At 36.4% G+C, this 19,579-nt stretch overlaps 1 protein-coding gene across 2 annotated transcripts in view; it reads left to right on the top strand.

Annotated features, from left to right (window-relative positions):
• Nucleotides 1-19,579, top strand: part of LOC127412386 (ADP-ribose glycohydrolase MACROD1-like) — an 817,662-nt gene that overhangs the window by 562,255 nt on the left and 235,828 nt on the right. For both annotated transcript variants that reach the window (XM_051648695.1, XM_051648696.1), the window contains exon 7: nucleotides 17,834-17,864. In XM_051648695.1, the coding sequence (XP_051504655.1) occupies nucleotides 17,834-17,864 (31 nt within the window). The remainder of the gene's footprint in view (nucleotides 1-17,833; nucleotides 17,865-19,579) is intronic.

Raw genomic sequence — 19,579 nt, 5'->3', positions numbered from 1 at the left:
TTTTACCTTGTTGCCAATCAATGCTTCCTGAAGAGGGGTGCTACTTTTCATCTCCAGAGAAAATGGCAGAATCAAATAAAAGACTTACTTTTTCTTTTAGGGGGTATTTACACTTGGTGAATTCATTTGTTTTTTACTGATGGGATAGCTATCTTATAAAAAAATCAAGCGCAAATGCACTACAGTTTCATTTGAGACTCAATCTGAGCACAGATGCATCTGGTACTTCATGCTACCTGTGTAAACGTTATTCCTCCCAAACTGAACTACGTCAGAATATGTAAGTTTGAGAGATATAATATGAAAAAGATAATGCACATAGCACATAGCAGATAATTGCCTTTTGAAGTACAATTGCCAAAGCACTTTTAGCAGTTTAATCCACCACCTGTTTTTAGTTTTATAAGCCACACTTGAAGTGTACTAGAGATGTGATCCTTGGCAGAACTTGTTCTTGAAGAGAGGATTTCTGTAGGAACCTTGCTTCACCTTACAATGTAAAGTTTTTTGGCTAGTTTTGATTTTGTAGAGGTTGGGCTCTGCGATTCCACCTGAATGCTAGTGGACATCCATCCCGAGCACCTGGGCAGGGTGAAGGAGCGCCTGATGCCAGGCTGGCCTTAGGGTCTGATAAAGTACTTCCTCCCCTGAAGGTGACCCTCACTCCCTGGAACCTCAGCGCTGGACCCACTGGCTGTCAGCTGCTGTGGACCTGCTATGGTCTGTTAAGCACTTTAATGATGACCACTGCCAGGGGCCGGCCTGCACAGCATTGCATGTGGACTGGAGAGACCTCTCTCTCTCCTCTGCCTTTTTTTCCTTCCTCAGTGCTTAGTTCTCACAACAACACTGTTTCAAATGCCCTTCATTATATCATTGTTTATGTCATCAGAGCAGTTGTTAAAACAAGCAGCATACTGGATAGTAAAATGCACTAAACATAAAGAATTGCAGAGAATGAGCTTTATTGCCAAGTGTTCTCACGTACACAAGGATTTTTATTTTTTTATTTTAATTTTTTTTATTTTTTTTGGTGATAGGAGAAACAATTGCACACAGAACATTACAGTGAGACACAGAATATAAAACAAGGTAAGAGTATAAATAGACATACAAGTAATAGGACATGTAATGGCGTATGTAAATATGAATGTATCACAAACCATAAATAGATATAATACTGTATAGCCAGGTCCCTGATGATTCCCACCCCTACTGAATGGGCTGTTGTTTTTAATACTGATACATTTTTGTTTATTTGTTGCATTTTGAATTTGAATATAGAAGATGTTCTATGTATTGTTTGATGTATTGATGTATTGTGCATTCGGAGAGACTATTCTGCTCACTGCAATTGTACAGAGTGGTTATCTGAGTTACCGTAGCCTTTCTGTCGGCTCAAACCAGTCTGGCCATTCTCTGTTATATTCTCTTAATAACAAGGTGTTCCGTTTGCAGAACTGCTGCTCACTGGATGTTTTTTGGTTTTGCACCATTCTGAGTAAACTCTAGAGACTGTTGTGCGTGAAAATTCCAGGAGATCAGCAGTTACAGAAATACTCAAACCAGCCCAACTGGCACCAACAATCATGCCACGATCGAAATCACTGAGATCACATTTATTCCCCATTCTGACGGTTGATGTGAACATTAACTGCAGCTCCTGACCTGTTTTTGCATGATTTTATGCATTGCATTGCTGCCACACAATTGGCTGATTAGATAATCGCATGAATAAGTAGGTGTACAGGTGTTCCTAATAAAATGCTCAGTGAGTGTATACAATCAAGGAAAACCTGGAAATATTAGGACATTTTAAAATGTGGATTTCCAGACCCTGAAAAGTCATGGAAATTAGGTACATCTTAAAAGTCATGGAAATTTCTATGGTAAATGTACATTTATATGCTATGTTATGCTATGCTGTAAAACATTTCATGACTAGAAATTGCTCTTTGTGAGTAATGTCTCAATAAATCCTTGTCCAGTGATCCAAGCAACTAGAAAACCCATGGAAAAACCATGAAAAATAATGGGCAAAAAGGTGTGGGAACCCTGGTAATAGCACAAAGACCTTTTGTATCCGAATATGCATACTTCCCTGCTACAGAATTATTTAAAAAAGCAGTGTTCAAATACACAGTGTTCATAATACAGAAGGCAAACAACACTCGATGAACTACCACATCTGCTGAGACTCTGAACTCTCTAACCAGTGGACACTTTGTAATCCCAAAAAGGCCAAGTTGGAGCTGTCAGATTGAGAGAGTCGAGCATCTATTTTTAAGTGTAAGTGCTATATATATATATATATATATATATATATATATATATATATATATATATATATATATCCCTAAAAAAGTTGTTTCTCCTTGGTTTTAAATTCTACTTGTTTATTAACACCCAAGTAAATTATTTTCACAGTTGATCTTAGTATGTCATACACCATCATGGCAGATGTAATTTGTAACTTATGGCAAATATAGTATGTAATGCACTTCATCCACCATCGAGAAGCAAGTTCTTCATCGAATACTCTGAAAGTACGGGAATTAGGACGTAGCCATAATCAGCCTTTCTACCATCATTCAAAAGCACAGCTCTACACTCGTCTTAGTGAAAGAAATGTCGAAAAAAATAAAGAATGTAATCAAAAAAAGGTCATATGAAAATGAGGCAACAGCATCACTAATAGTGAAGGGTTCCGCTGCCATGCGTGGCTTCGCCAGAGCAACAAAAGTGTCATTCTCAAAGTGGGTCATTATATAGTTATCAGTGACTTGCGTTCTCCTTTGATCTCCCCCTTTTACAATGCTGAAGTTGCCTCAAATGAAGTAGAGACATCAGAAGAGATTCTCTGTCATTTTTCTGAGCCAGGGCGAACAAAGTGAGCCGTCATGCTTTGTGTAGTTGTGGCTGGCTAATCTGGCTCTTCTGGGTCTGGCAGCAGTGGGGCTTTGGGATCAAAGTGGCACCACTGCTTCTGTAGAGGTGCCCCATGGCTGCCCACAGGGAGGTCTAATGTGTGTGTCCTCTCCGTCCATACCTCGTCCTCTGACCAAGGACTTTTTTTATGATGGTGCTTTGTTGTCAGACAGTATGAACACCCAGATAAATGTTGAATTGGGTGGCATGGAATGAAACTTGTTGCTGGTCATTTGATTTTCTTAGAGTTAAAGGGGTAATTCACTCAGAAAAGTCAATTATGTCAACATTACCCTCCTCCATGTTGTTCCAAACCCAAAGAATGTATGACTTTCTTTTTTGGAACACAAAAGATGATGTTTGGCAGAATGACAGTTTCAGTCACCATTTACTTCCATTACATAGAAAACGTTGCTATGAAAGTAAAATGGTGACTGAGACTAACATACTCCCTAACAGCTACGGGTATGAAACTACATGATGGTGAGTAAATGATGACATAATTTTCATTTTTGTGGTGAACTTTCTCTTTAAAGTCACTGTACTCTACCTTTCCCTTAAGTCCCAAGGCCTGACATTTTCAAGCAGGTATGAATTATGTGCGCACCCTTTGTCTGAGCTCCCGAAAGTATCAGCACATATGTGCATCTGTGTGTGTTTTTAGGGATCTAAGAGTAATCTGGTCGGGTCTCAGTGCTGCAGAAGGGGAGCCTTATTTCCCCTCGAGCAGCTGATTGCTTTCATTTGAAAGAAGGTTTATTAATGCTAATATTATAGGGGCCCTGACCTCTAATCTTTCTACAGTCAATTAGTGCTGTTGGTTCCCACCTCCAGGGCACAAGCAGATTTATATGCTTACATAGTGGGAGAGGGCCAACCACAATACTGGATCGTCCCATAGATTGCATTTGCTGCAGTTCTGTTCAAACACACCACTCTCCCAAAGGCTCTTTTGGTCAGGGTGGGCTGATGTGTTTGAAAAAGCCTGTTTGTTCAGAAGGTCAGATAGTTCTTTGAATGGTGCTTTGAAGTGAACTGCTGCCGGTACCGTAGGCAGGATCATGTTCTGTGCGCCATGTGCTTGCATGTGCTTTTGTTTTTTGATTATTTATACTACTTAAAGGGATAGTTCACCCAAAAATTAATCATCATTTACTCCCCCTTATTTTGTTCCAAAAAAACTTTCTTCCTTCCGTGGAACACACAAAAAAGGAGATGTTAGGTCACCTTAATCACCATTCACTTTCATTGTATGAAATCAAGATGCAATGTAAGTGAGCAGTGACTGTGGTTGTCAGTCCCTAACATACTGCTTAACAAATACTTTTGTGTTCCACAGAATACAGAAAGTTTCACAGGTTTGGAACAACATGAGGTTGAGTTAACGATGACAGAATTTTCATTTTTGGGTGAACTATTCCTTCAAGGTCCTGTGCACATGATATGAAGAACTACCAAATAATGAAGTTTCAGTTTGACTGTAGACACACATATGTAGTAGTGATGTAAGCAGTAGCATTATTATGCACCTGTGTTTGACATTTTACATTGCTCAATAATACAGCACAGGTCCTCACAAAAAAACAAAACAAAAACACACACACACACACACACACACACACACATGTGATGTTTGCATTTGTTGAGAGGATATTGAACTCATGAATAAATTCTAGAGACTGTTGTGTGTGAAAATCCCAGGAGATCAGCAGTTACAGAAATACTCAAACCAGCCTGTCTGGCACCAACAATCATGCCACAGTCCAAATCACTGAGATCACATTTTTTCCCCATTCTGATGGTCAACGTGAACATTAACTGAAGCGCCTGACCCATATCTGCATGATTTTATGCACTGCACTGCTGCCACACGATTGGCTTATTAGATAATTGCATGGATGATTGTTGGTGCCAGATGGGCTGGTTTGTGTATTTCTGTAACTGCTGAATATACTGTATATATTGTGATAAAAACATTAGCAGCATTTGTATGAAGAAGAAAACAAGTTTTAATATATTTTTGAAAGCATTCATTGATTAAAGAATATATTCTTTAGAGCAGTAGATTTGCAATGTGTACCACAGTCACAATGAAAAACAGAATACAAATGCACTGCAGATAATTGTTGTGCACGATTACACAATGCATTTGCAAAGTACTGATATTCAACACACTTCTAACCATTCACAGCATTCAGCTTGCCACCTAAACAAAAATCTCAAGCCTTTTTCTGTATTATGAAAATCAATTAAAATGGCCTTTATAACTATGATTAATTGCGCAGAACACCATCTAATGAATACCCTCAAGAACATGAGTGAAATCTGATATTAAAATCTCTGCACACTGCAGATACATTAATTAGATGTGGAATTAAAAAGAGGAATCTGTGAAGTTTCTCTTGGCTGCAAAGTCAGAGATAGAATAGCTAATGTCACCTCATGGATTTTAAATTGAGTCATACAGCCATAGAAAGATCAGGAAATGTAGATAAACATGCTGAGGTAGCAGACAAATCATCAGTTCAGAATCCAGTTTTATAGCTCAATAATAAATTAACTATTGATTTAAAGAAAATAAACAGAAGTTAATTAGTTTTCTTTTTACATAAGGTCTTGAAACAAGATACATTTACTTGAGAAACAATCTTTTGGTGGAAAAAAGTATAGATAGTACAAGCTAGAACCTTTAGACTGTGCACCTGAATAATACTCCCCAATGACAGCAATCCTTTGTCCTCCTTTAACTCTGTATATTTGTCTAAAAATATACCCCAGATGCTGTCCAGCTATTTCCCCTCCAGCACCGCAATACCATTGACCTTTATGCCAATGTCCTGTCCCTGATTTCTCATCGCCCCACTAACCTCTCACGGTCCTTCGCTGCTGAAACAAACATCATTCCTCTAGTATATGATATTCCATTACACAGTTTGCAGTGTGTCTGGTTTTATGAACACAAATTCACTAATTAATTGTGACAAAATGCCCCCTACTTCCCTAAGTTTAATATAGATTTACATTTATTTTCTCCTCGTTTTAATGAAAAGTTCAGATTGGTTAAATATGAATAAAGTCAAAGTGCAAGGCTAAAAAAGAGAAACAAAGCTCGCTGTTTTTGATTTCATGCCAACACCCCCCATTAGTCAAGGATGACTTCTTTTGTGTGTGTGTGTGTGCTTTTACAATGTTTGGTATCACAAGAATCAATTACAGAGCTGTTCCAAATGAAAGCAGGAAATGTTAGTAGAGCAACCCCCCCCCCACCAATCATTAGCAGGAACCCACAGACTAAAAAACTGAAGTCATAATGGATCTCCACAATTAATGTTATACTCATAGAAAAAACAGTACATCTTTATTTTTTGGGCTACACTTACTTGTGCCACATCACTCAGAGCTAACTAAAGAAAAATAGTAAACCAGCGACCAAGTCCCTTTTTATTTTTTTTTATTTTTTTTAATGCAGAGCATTTTGGTACCTTGTGCTTTTTTAGACTCAGGTTTAGCTTTGAACCCTCCATTTACATGTGGCTTTTGAACTCCTGAAGGATGTCTTGAAAGGAGAAAATGTTTAATTAGCTGTTTTACACTGGGAGCAGAGCACAGGAGAGAAACCCACGACAAGAAATCTAGAAAGGATGGCTTCTTGTCCCCTACATGATAATATATGCAGTTAATGTTGATTTATAGATGGAATGGGCCCTAATGTCACTTGAAAAAAAAGTCCTTTCATTATTATTTAATGCTTAATATTTTGTTGAAAAAAAAAAAAAAAAATCACTGCAGATTTAATGAAGATTACAAATTCCTTTTTCAGAAATGTAGTTAAGCCTCTCACTCCTCCATCCCATAAACCTTTGGAGTTTAGAAACCAAAGGCCTTGTATAATATCAAGTCTTTTAGGGCAAATGTATTATCTTACCTTTTGACCAATTAATTACCATGATTTTTTTCCTGACATTCATGATTACAGTATATGGATTTATGTTTATGTTTATATATATATATATATATATATATATATATATATATATATATATATATATATATATATATACTGTATATATATATATATATATATATATATATATACTGTATATATATACTGTATATATATATATATATACTGTATATATATACTGTATATGTTTCCAGGTTTTCTCTGACTGTGGGGACCCTGATATTTACATAACTGAAAAAAACACACACAAAAAAAAAAAAAACACCTGACGTCTGTCTGAAATATAATGTGGTGTTATATTGTAACTTAATTTCTTCACAACTAAAGTCCAACCTTTCAAGTTCAAAAAAGAATTGGACGTGCCAGTGTTTTGAGGTTAGTTATGTACTCTAAATGCAGAACATTTTGTGGGACCTACTGTACGTGCAAAAAGACACATCATATTTTCATTTCTCACTTTCCTTTTCTGCGTCCTTTTCTCTATTTCAATTTTAACAGCTCCCCTTTAATCCCCTGATTCGAATGCCATCCTCAATTTATAATGTCATAGCTCTCATGATAAATACAATAAAACATTTAATAAGACCATTAGCTACATGTCAGAGTAAAGATCTTAATCAATGTAAAGTTCAGGGCTTTAAAGGAACTGATCTGGACGTTTTGTAATGAGAGGGAGATTGTGCGGTGGATAGAGGAGAATCGCTTCTATTATTCTGCCTGTCAGGGTGAAGCATCATCTCCAGGGCCCCACTGATAAACATGCTGGAGAGCCCGGCATACCAGCCTTCATCCACCAGCACAAACAAAGCAATCAGTATGATTCATTTTTAAAGGGGGGCATTGCTGAAAGCACACTTTAGGGTTGAACTGTAAAATTCAGCCGATGGATGGAATAAAAGTGATGTGTTGGTGTGTTTACAAGAACTGATTCCTGTCTGTTTGTTTGCCCTCGTCTCATTGTTTTGGTTGTAACGTCTGACCCGGGATATTTGTTGCTGTGCATTTTATATTTTCCTCCTGTTCTTCTAGAATAGTGGAGACTGGAGACAATTTGAATTGTTTTTGCATTTTCCTTTATAACTCACAATGTACTAAATGTTTTTGGTATAATAAATGTTTATGTTTAAACAATAATTGTACCATTAAAAAGACAAGATAATAGTATTAGATTTAATTAAAGAAGTCACAGTGATGCAGTCTCTCCCATTACGGCAGTTGTAACACTTGAAAAATTATTACCTACCTTAAAGGGATAGTTCACCCCAAAATGAAAATTCTCTCATTATTTACTCACCGTCATGCTATCCCAGATGTGTATTACTTTCTTTCTTCTGCTGAACACAAATGAAGATTGTAGTTTTCACCTTAACTGTTTTAGCTGTCAGGAATCATGTGTATAGGTTACAGTAATTATCTGAATTAGTTTAGTCCTTCAAAATAGTCTTCAGCTAGATACTTGAAGGAAGTAATGTTAATTACGCATTTTTTATTTAATTTAATTTTATATCTAGTATTACAATTGTCCCAATCTCAAAACAATTATAAAATTGCATACTGTAGTTATTACCGACGCTCTAAGTATCTGTCATTCATGTACATTTTTACCCAACAACTCAGCGATGAAATGGGATAGATATTAGTTTGAATTCAAAGGCATCAAAACTTTAGACAGCAAGAGACATATATTAGACATCATATTAGACATATTAGATAATAAAAAATTAAAAAAATGTAATAAACTTGATTAATAGATTGTGATATATAATGGTGTGGTATTGGGGCTATCAAAGTACTGTATTTGTCAAAAATTACTCCTCATTTTCATTCAAAAGTTTGCATTTGTTGAGAGGATATTGAACTCTTTTTTTTTTTTTTTTTAGACTGCTTGAAGGAACAGCAATTGGTTTAACCATAAAGTGGTGATTGAGTATTTAAGATCAATGCACCAGTGGCTCTGTCAGTTACTGGCCTTTGTTCCCTGGTGTTTCTCTAATGAATCTGTTCGTCATTTGGCCATCAGCATTACTAACTGGACTTCCATGCATTATGGCATATTGGACTGAATTAGTTTGGCCATTAAAACTCCACAGTTTATGAATCAAAATATTTAATCATTTTAAGAAGGTATCACCTTATAAATGGTTTTCATTAATAACATTGACAAACATGATTTCTTTATGCAATACTGAACAGATCATCAGTTTGTAGAAATTTGATTAGTTAAAATGTCATGAAAACTTTAAATGTGAATTTACTCTAGATGAAGATATATGAATCAATTTACGTTAACTGCTGATCTGTTAAAGGGGTCATAGAGTGGAAAACAGGATTTTCCTTATACTCTTTTGAAATACAAGAGTTTAATGTACTTTTCAGACCATTTATGAAAGTCAAATGCACAAATGGGTCATTTAGAATTCATGGTTATTATGTCATAACCTTAAAGACATTAACATATGAGCACCCACAATTATATATCAAAAACCATTCAGTATTCAGCAATTTGGCATGCCTTGATGAATGACAGTGTGAAGTAAACAGAGCTAATCTTAACAAAAGTCATTTAAATATAGAGTTCTTAAAGGTACAGTATCATAAATGAGCTATGAATGGGTCACAGAGAGGGTGGAAAATGGTGCTAAATTTGGAATGTTTTTGGTGTAAGAAACCTTGACTAGCATAAGTGGACTTCAGGGGGAAAGTATTGTTAATGAAAGTTTTCGTGAAGTGTTACCTTTATGTGTTAAGAGCCTTAAAACACAACTTCTTCATAGCAAGCCAGTGTGTGTGCCTGTTGTTTTTGAGCAGTGTTGTTGTCTGTAAAACAGAGGTCTTTTCTCAGTAGTATGATTTATGCTCTGTAGCTCCTGGAACAAACACATACAGTAGGATAAGACTGCGGCCAGTGGATCACCTCCTCGGAACTGGTGCATTTACCAGTGTGTTCCCATGGCAACCTGCATGTGCTGCTTCTGCTCGTGGCTGAACTTGAGAACATAAAAGTGATTATGAGCAATCAGGGACCTGACACACACACACACACACACACACACACTGGTTTCACTATATTAGTGAGGACATCTCATAGACACTATTATTATTATTATTATTATTTATACAGAGATTATATTTGCTAAACTCTAACCCCCACAGAAACCTGTTGATAGCAGTAGATTTGAAATAAATTATGATGTGACCAGTTTATTAGCGTTTCAAATGGCGAGGACCACTTCCAGTGTTCTTACAATCAGTTTTCGACATGTTTCATTATATTTGAGGACATTTTTAAAACATCTGCGATCAAAGGAGTAGCAAAACCTGTGCACACACACAGATTTGTGCTCCATGGCAGGTGTATTTCTACACAGGTAGGCCATTGCCAAGTGCCCCGGTCCAAGTCATAGCTTGTCCTGTCCAATAGCCTGGTTACCAAAGTGGTTACGCTTAAATAAAAGTTTTAGATCTTCATTGAGATTACACTTTTTAAAGTGGAAATTTCCTCTATTGGGTGGATGACTAAGAGGTTTGCGTGTGAATAAAAGTGGCTTTTGAAGGCTTCAAAGGCTTTATCAGTGGTTCATCTGCACCAGTTTAGTTCCGTCTCTAATCAAACACACCTGAACCAGCTAATAAAGGTCTTTGTGGTTTGAAGAGATTAAAGACAGACATGTTGATACCGGATTAGAACTAGCTAAATTTTGTAGGGAAATTGATCTTCTGGAGCGGAACATGTTATTTACTCTTCTTAGGAATGGGCCAGTCGACCAGTCGCCCAACAACACAATAGTCAGTTAATAAGATGCATAGTGAGTTTATAAAAAGCTTTAATATTTTCAGCTGCTATAACTGTTACACCGTAACCTAACCAGGCACTATTTTACATTTTGTGGAGTGGTGTTTTAGGCCAATTCGATTTAAAAAAGCCAAAGAAACAGAAACCAAGTGATTATCAAATTGTCCTGTTGCACATCGCTTGTGATGGTTGGAGCATATCACATCGCTTCTACTTTGGACACTGTGTTAAACAGGCATCAAGGTTTCACCAAGGTATGTAGCCTATATGAATCTGTCAGTCACGCTATTGAAGGGCTGTGTGTAGTGTCTGTACAGTAATGCATCTAGTAGGTATCTGGTGAAATTTACTGAAAACCAGCCTAATTATACAGAGCTTACATAGGAACCACTTGTCAATTGTAAAAAATATAGTTGTGCAGATCCCTAACTCCGATCACCCACTTAAACTTGAAGAACACAAGTTGCTTAAATAGGATTGGGCCTGTTGACACATGTGCAAACACCCTGACACACACAGCATTACACTCTTAAACCTAGTGGGAGTTCCAGCAAAGAAGGTGCACTCATTAAAAATAACAATAATAAGTTAATAAACAACCCGGAGAACACAAGAGGATGTGATTGATTAGGGAAGAGTGATTGCAGTGGAATTGTTTCCCTGGTGACCAATTTCCACACGCAACTGCAAGCAAGCTGTATTTGGCCCTAATGAACTGACAGATCAGAAATAATAATCCAGATGCAGGATCATAAGTCACTGCAGAAGTGTAATAATGTCAGCCTTGTTAATTAAGGTGGTGGTTTGATATAAATGCACCAGTGTAATATATAAACAAGTCGTGTTGCTGGTCATGCACATAGTGGCGTAACTGTATCGAGCTAAATCAACTAGTGATCTTTGAGCTTCCTTAGCTGTGACCTTGCACAATCAAGCTGTAGATGTGCTTAATCAGTCACAGCCAGTGTGGTTATGTGTGTGTGTTCACACAACTCGATATGGAGACGATACTGTTGAAATCTGGATTACTGCAAGTAAAAGAGGTTTAGATATTGGACACACAAGCATGTTGTCATTATTGATTAAAGTAACAGTTTATGATCGATATATGATCATGTACAGCGAATGAATATGTGTGTTCCTATTTGTTATTTTTGATGATACATTACGCTCTATGGAGTCAGTACGTAGGCTGTAAGGATGATGTAAAAGATATCTTCTAATGTGTTTTTGTATATTGCTAGGGGCCAAACCTGGGAAAAGATTAGCATGTATTTAATTGCAAATTATTATTATTATTATTATTATTATTATTATTATTATTATTTTTAAATATTGTGAATGTTTTTGGAAGAAGACAATTGCCTTTGGTATGATAATCGCATAGATTATTATTTCAGTATAGATTATAAAAAAGAGATGACAAGAGACATAATTAAAAACACAATATGAAACATAAAAATAATAATAATACTACAGAACATACAACTTAAAAATAAATACTGTGTTGATGATCTGCAATACAAACATAGACCGGTTAGTGCCATTGACTTAGGTCAAAGTTAACATGAAACAGCATTTGCAAACCATTGCTTCTGTAATGTGATAAAAAAATATAGGGCAGAGCTTGATTTTGTCTGGTGGAAATTGATTGGATGTTGACAAATTGCCGTTTTCAAGTGTTTTGTGTGTGTGTGTGTGTGTGTGTGTGTGTGTGTGTTTGTTTAAGATTTCAATTGTAAAACAGGTCAAATATTGAAGTCTTATACCTTTCTAATGATCTCTGGTTTGTTAAGATAAAATACAAATTTGATGGTTTTATCATGCAGTAATGTGCGTTAACCCATACGACTTTCTTTCTTTCATGGAACACAAAAGGAGTTGTTAGAAAAAATGACAGTCTCAGTCACCATTCACTTTCATTGAATGGAAAAAGGTGCAATAAAAGTGAATAGTGACTGAAACATAATGTCTAACATCTTTTGTTTTCACAGAAGAATGAACATCATATGGGTTTGAAATAACATGAGTAAATGCTATGAAGAAATTTAATTTTTGTGTCAAGCTTGTACTTAACTAGCTTTTTTTCTAAATGTTTACTTTCTTGAGTATTTAAATTTGTTGCAACTTTTACTTTTGTTTTCCACATGATTTTGCTGTTACATGCTTTTGGTTCTTTTTAGTAGTATTGACTAAATTTGATACCTGTGCTTCGTTTGTCGGCTTCTTCGAAACTCTCACATTTGTGCGTATGTCTGGGTGTGCTGTAAAGTGCGCTTATGTCGATTTGCCACCCATCCATGTTTTTTCCGGGATCGTCCCGGTTTTTGGCCATCTGTCCTGGTCAAATAAAATTTCATTGGCAAAATGTCCCAGAATTTAAACATTTTCCTTATGCATTCACCCATATGAGCACTTGTTTATGTGCACTCTATTCAAGAAGACACTGATCAAACATGTTCTCCCAAACAGCTCTTTCATATGAATCTTTAGAAAGTCCGATTCATTTTAGTGAATCGGTTCATTTGGATGATTCATGTATATGAAGCTATCCTAAACTGTCCTCTCCCTGTCATATGAAGTATTGGTAAGTTTGATTTACTTTAGCGAATCTGTTAGTTCGGAGGATTCATTTAAATGAACCATATTAAAGAACGATTCATTTGAGTTTCACACAGAATAACCTACGCATTATTTAACTTCTTATTTGTTGCTGAATATATAGTTAAATGCTGCTGTTCACTGCTGTTTTCGATTAATTTATTTACATAAATGTGTTTACATTTATTTACACTGGTGTATCTATTCAAATGCTTTTTAAACCTGATAATTATTTTTTGGCAAAAAAAAGTAATAGTGTAATTAGGCCCTATTGTTAATAGCTTGCAGTGTAGTAACTATTTTTTTAAAGGGTAGCTTTAACTCAAAATTGCTCAGGGACAGAATAAGTAAATATGTTAAATTTATACATAATACAATTATTGATATTATTGTTTGAATTAATTATGTTCAGTTCATGTTCATTTCCATGAACTATAGCTTATTTTCTGAATAAAATGCCCAGTCCTTATCCACCTACGACTTCTTTTATTTATTTGTATAGGGACAATACAAGTAAAAATTTCAGCATAAAGAAAAAAAGATGCATTGTACCTAGAGATTAAAGCACATGCTAATGTGCATCTCAGGTCCCTAGATAGGCTTTTTCCCAAGAAAAAATAAAATAAAAATAAACTAAATAAATAAAGCTAAAAAAGTCAAACAAGCATTTGAAAATTGAAGAGAAAATATTAACTATAAAAGTTCATATTTATTGTATCCAATATAACCTATATAAGACTGAATTATATGGTTTTAAATATAACAACATTAATGGGTCGCATTTTATAATATGAACGGATTTGAATTTGTTATACTTTTACTTAAGTATTTTTAAAACCAGGTACTTTTTACTTTTACTTAAGTAGTATTTTAACCTATGACTTTTACTTAAGTAATACATTTGTGTGGTATCTGTACTTTTACTTTAGTATGGAAATTGAGTACTTTTTCCACCACTGCTTAAGAGTTGCCTTAACTGACACAAAATAGGACTTCAAGAAAATCCAGCATGTTGGACAGTCACAATATGCTTTTGTGTTGAGCATGCCTTTATTTGAACTCCACTAATGCTCAGCTGAGTGTGCATACATTGTGTTGAACAGAGCAGCCCTCTAAAAATGGCCTTGCTCCACCGCTCATCACAGGGAATTTGAGCCAGAGCGAAATATATACCTGGAAAGGTCACGGCTTTAGTGAAAGACTCAGCTGAAATATTGATCTTGACAACCTGAGCCTTGACACAAAACTGTAAAATAATATACAGCCAAACAAAGCCCTGTCTAACTGTGAAAACAGAGTGAAAAACACGAGAAATTGTGTGTGTACAGTCTGGTATCAGCTAATGTGCACATGCTGGATAATGTCACGTCATCTGCTGTACTGTTTTGATATTTTAATTGTAACAATAAGTTATGATTTGTAATCAGAGGTACACAGCTCTGCAGGAGGCTCAACTGTTCCTTATTGAAAAGCTCAACTGCCTTTGATTTGTGCAGCTGTCACCTGAAAATATATCTGCGTTGTTTTGTTTTTGTTTTTCCTCTAATGTTCTGTTAGCGGAGCATTATTGCAATTATAATATGCTTTGTGTTAAATCTCTCTCAAAAACACAAAAAATCATTTGATATGGTAAATACCTACTTTTAGCACTTCAAACATTTTTAAAACAAAGCCTTATTAGCAGCCTTTAGAGTGTCATTAAACAGCGTCTGAGTCGGTCAGAGCGTCAGCACAAACATTGCTCACAACGGCACTCACACCTTTTTGACACTCGCTTTTTACTTGTTGAATGGTTTCTACTATTCTAATCTACATCCAAACAAATGGCTCCATTCGAATAATGCTGCATTAACGCAGTAGTCACACTTTGTTTTTTAGTGATAAATGCTTCGCTAAAACACAGATTCAGCTGGTTTGTGGAGACAAATGAGAGCTTTGAATAAATATCTCCTCTTTACTGTTTATTAATGTGCTAAAAATGATGAATGTGGAATAGGTGCATGGAACAGTCGTGTAGAAAAATTATGGTTTTCGCCGCACTAAACCTGCTTTTGAGTAATGCATCTGGTGCAAAGTGCCGCAGAGCCAGACCTATTACAGTATGGTAAGTTTTTAATCTTTTAAAAAATATGGCCATAAATATTGGAGTTGCACTGTTTCTCCCTGAGTTGCTCTGTTCTTTTTTTGTGGCACATTAGAAAAACACTTTTACTAGTGCCTGTTCAGAAACTTATATGTATGATTATACACAAATAAACACCCATGAATAAACAATGCTATCATTTCTTTATTCACACTTGTTTTTCTTCTTTATGCTATAGTCATAAAGCTAGCTTCCTTCCCTTCATCATATTTAAAAAATGAATTAAATGTTCATGAAAACGTTTTTCTTTTTGAAAAGGGCTCCCTGCTGAGTTTATTCAGTCCTGCCAAGCAAAAGAAGTTTAAATCTTATACCAGTACAGATGATTCTGAGTCTTAAATCTACTCAATCATGTGTTCAATGCGGTACTGAAATGAGGAATGAAGACGCTTTGAGATTATTACTGACACCTGTTATGTCAGCACATACTAAAAATGCAATATCCTGCACCTTGGTGTGTGTGTGTGTGTGTGTGTGTGTGTGTGTGTGTGTGTGTGTGTGTGTGTGTGTGTGTGTGTGTGTGTGTGTGTTTTCCAACTTTCTTAGGGAAGGTGATGTGGGTAATTGTTTTGATTTTAAAATATTTTCTTCTACACCATCTCAAAATGCAGAGACTAAGTAAGCCATTTGTACTCTTAAGTTCCCCGAAAAGTGTAAACACTGTGGCTCTCTAGCACAATCAAAACATTCAGTTCAGTTTTTTGAGCATCCCTATCAGCCTGACATATCAAAATCAGCTCAACCAATGGCGTGAGTTTGAGGCAGGTCTATCTGTTTCTCGACCAATGGCTTACTGTGTGATTGTTCAGGAAACCTGTTTGAAAACAATAGCTGTTTTTGCTATTTTTTGGTGACAAAATTGTGCTGGTCTCATAGAATCACGTTACTACATTTTTGCAAACTGATTTTTATGTTTTAACACTAGAGGTGTTACAACAATGACTTATATTCACTTTTACACAAATCCCGAGTAAAACAGCAGATTACATTTTCATAAACACTTACATTTCACCATGTTCCACACACAATAACTGATATGTGTTGCATTTGTGATGCAAAGGGCCAGGGTTCGAGTCCTGAAGAGCACGCAAGTCAAAATGTGAGCTGAAAGTGCCATAAAAGCACCACAAAATTACGTGATTGCTTCAGTAATTGCATTTTCATCTCACATTTGATTTTGACACCATAGTTTAGGTTTAGGTTTAAGGTTTAGGGTAGGGAGGGAGTTAAAACTCGATAGATCATTTACTATAAAACCCCAGTCGTTGGAAGTATTGGATTATATTGCACAGCATGTTCTCCACGCATCATACACACTGATGTACAGTTCCCAGAGGCCCCTTGTCTTTCAGCTACTGTATGGGTCCTGGCATACTGAAACATGGCCGCCACTTAATTAACTGTCAGATTAATTAGATCAACAGCAGATGATAGGCAGAACGTTCATTTTAAAACCTCTCCTCTTCTTTGAAGTGATGAAGCCAGTTTCTGAGAAGTGATTCTGTATAGCCTAGAGATCCACAAAAATAAACATGTTGCTCTGTAAGAAGCAACGCCTCATGTCTTTAAGCCCTTTAATATATGTATGATGTTTTATGTAAGTCTGCATTAGCAATTATTCCTACAGGCTATTAATGAAACATTCTAAATTCAATGAATGTCAGATTTCTTGGAAAAGCTCAACTCATGTGGTTCCATTTTATAGAGTTTGGTTTATTGAAGCTCATGTATGTTAATGAAACTGCAAGCTTGACAGTAAGTGAAAAAAAAAAAAAAAAAAAAAAAACATTACATAGCTAGCCCCAATGCACTCTGTACATGTTCAGAGTTCTTATTCACTTTCTCTGTTCCTCTGTGGTGGAATGAGCTTCCAACCTCCACATGATCTGCTGAAATCATCTCAACAGTCAAGAACCAGCTGAAAACACATCTGTTCCACAAGCGCTTAACCAATCCACACTAATTGTACTAGCTAATCATAATAAATAAAATAAAAACCCTTTCCTTGTCTGTCTTGTTCTTCTGTTACACTACTCCACAACTTGGAAGTGTGATACTGCAGATTTTGTTGACTTTTGTATGACAAATTGCTTGCCATGTTCATCCTTTGTAAGTTGCTTTGAATAAAAGTGTCTGCTAAATGACTAAATGTAAATGTACATGTGCATTTATGCATTTGGTTGGCACTTTTATCCAAAGCAACTCAGAGTGCATTCAAGGGATCTTGGCATTGCAAGTGTCATGCTATACCAGTTGAGCTTCAGGAATGCTGAAATTGAAAGACTAACCTGAGTTTGAATTATTGTTGTAGTTGTTTACTCCTCCTTGATTGATTTTGGGTCAGAATTTGTGTTAGGACATGCTAAAAAAGCTCACGTCTTGCCTCTTTTTTTCTCTTTTACAGGCCTTTCCATGTATATCGACTGGAATTTACGGTAAGGAAAACATCTATTTTATCCCCAAACCTCTTCAGTGTGTGTGTGTGTGTGTGTGTGTGTGTGTTTCTGTGCACACAAACACGTACTGTATACATGTGTATGTAGATGCATGTGTGCATGTTAGATCATAAGAACATGCATGTACGGTATGTGAGCGCATAATTTAGGGATGAAAGAGACGATTCTGAACCAGTAACCTCGAAAATCTTTTCATGCCTTGACTTCCTTCCAGCATTGCTTTCAGTTTCAAAATTGCCTCTCCTTTTCATGCTTCTAGAAAGCAGTGCCTTCAACTGTGCACGTGTGCGTTTTCCTATTTGATGTTTGTGTCCCTCACATGCAGGTGATATACGGATGTAACTCTGTGCCTAGTGAAGCAATATTCTGTCACTTGAAAGTGCCAAGAGTTCTAAGCACTTCAGACAGAACATCTCTACACTGCAAAAACATTAAGTGCTCTACTCGGTAAATAATCTGTAGCTCCAATCTGCATCTCTTGCAATGTAAAGACTGAGTAATTGTTCAGATCATTAAAGAGTGAGAAAGCATTTACTCTCAATGCAAAAAGAGTGTTCGCTTATATCATGATCATGATTTTTTTTTTCTTTTGGTGATAAGACTGTAAATGCTAATTTACTGGGACTCGAAAGGAAATTAATTTCCTTTATTTCTTTCATCACATTCCCAGTGGGTAAGAAGTTTACATACACTTTGTTAGTATATGCTAGCATTGCCTTTAAATTGTTTAACTTGGGTCAAACATTTTGGGTAGCCTTCCACAAGCTTCTCATAATAAGTTGCTGGAATTTTGGCCCATCCCTCCAGACAAAACTGGTGTAACTGAGTCAGGTTTGTAGGCCTCCTTGCTTGCACATACTTTTTCAGTTCTGCCCACAAATTTTCTATTGGATTGAGGTCAGGGCTTTGTGATGGCCACTCCAATACCTTGACTTTGTTGTCCTTAAGCCATTTTGCCACAACTTTCGAGGTATGCTTGGGGTCATTGTTGGGATGGTGTTCTTCGGCTTGCAAGCCTCAACCTTTTTCCTCCAAACATAACGATGGTCATTATGGACAAACAGTTAAATTTTTGTTTCATCAGACCAGAGGACTTTTCTCCAGAATGAAAGATATTTGTCCCCATGTGCACTTGCAAATTGTAGTGTGGCTTTTTTATGGTGGTTTTGGAGCCGTGGCTTGTTCCTTGCTGAGCAGCCTTTCAGGTTATGTCGATATAGGACTCGTTTTACTGTGGATATAGATGCTTGGCAACCTGTTTCCTCCAGCATCTTCACAAGGTCCTTTGCTGTTTTTCTGGGATTTATTTGCACTTTTCACACCAAACTACACTCATCTCTAGGAGACAGAATGCGTCTCCATCCTGAGCGGTATGATGGCTGCATGGTCCCATGGTGTTTATACTTGTGTAGTATTGTATGTACAGATGAACGTGGTACCTTCAGGCATTTGGAAATTGCTCCCAAGGATGATCCAGACTTGTGGAGGTCCACAATTGTTATTTTCTGAGGTCTTGGCTGATTTCTTTTGATTTTCCCATGATGTCAAGCAAAGAGGCTCTGAGTTTGAAGGTAGGCCTTAAAATACATCCACAGGTACACCTCCAATTGACTCCAATTAACCTATCAGAAGCTAAATGGCTAATTGCCTAAAGGCTTGACATAATTTTCTGGAATTTTCCAAGCTGCTTAAAG

This window comes from Myxocyprinus asiaticus, chromosome 21 (assembly GCF_019703515.2).
Source record: "Myxocyprinus asiaticus isolate MX2 ecotype Aquarium Trade chromosome 21, UBuf_Myxa_2, whole genome shotgun sequence".
NCBI lineage: Eukaryota > Metazoa > Chordata > Actinopteri > Cypriniformes > Catostomidae > Myxocyprinus > Myxocyprinus asiaticus.
This window is presented reverse-complemented; position numbering and strand designations above follow the sequence as displayed.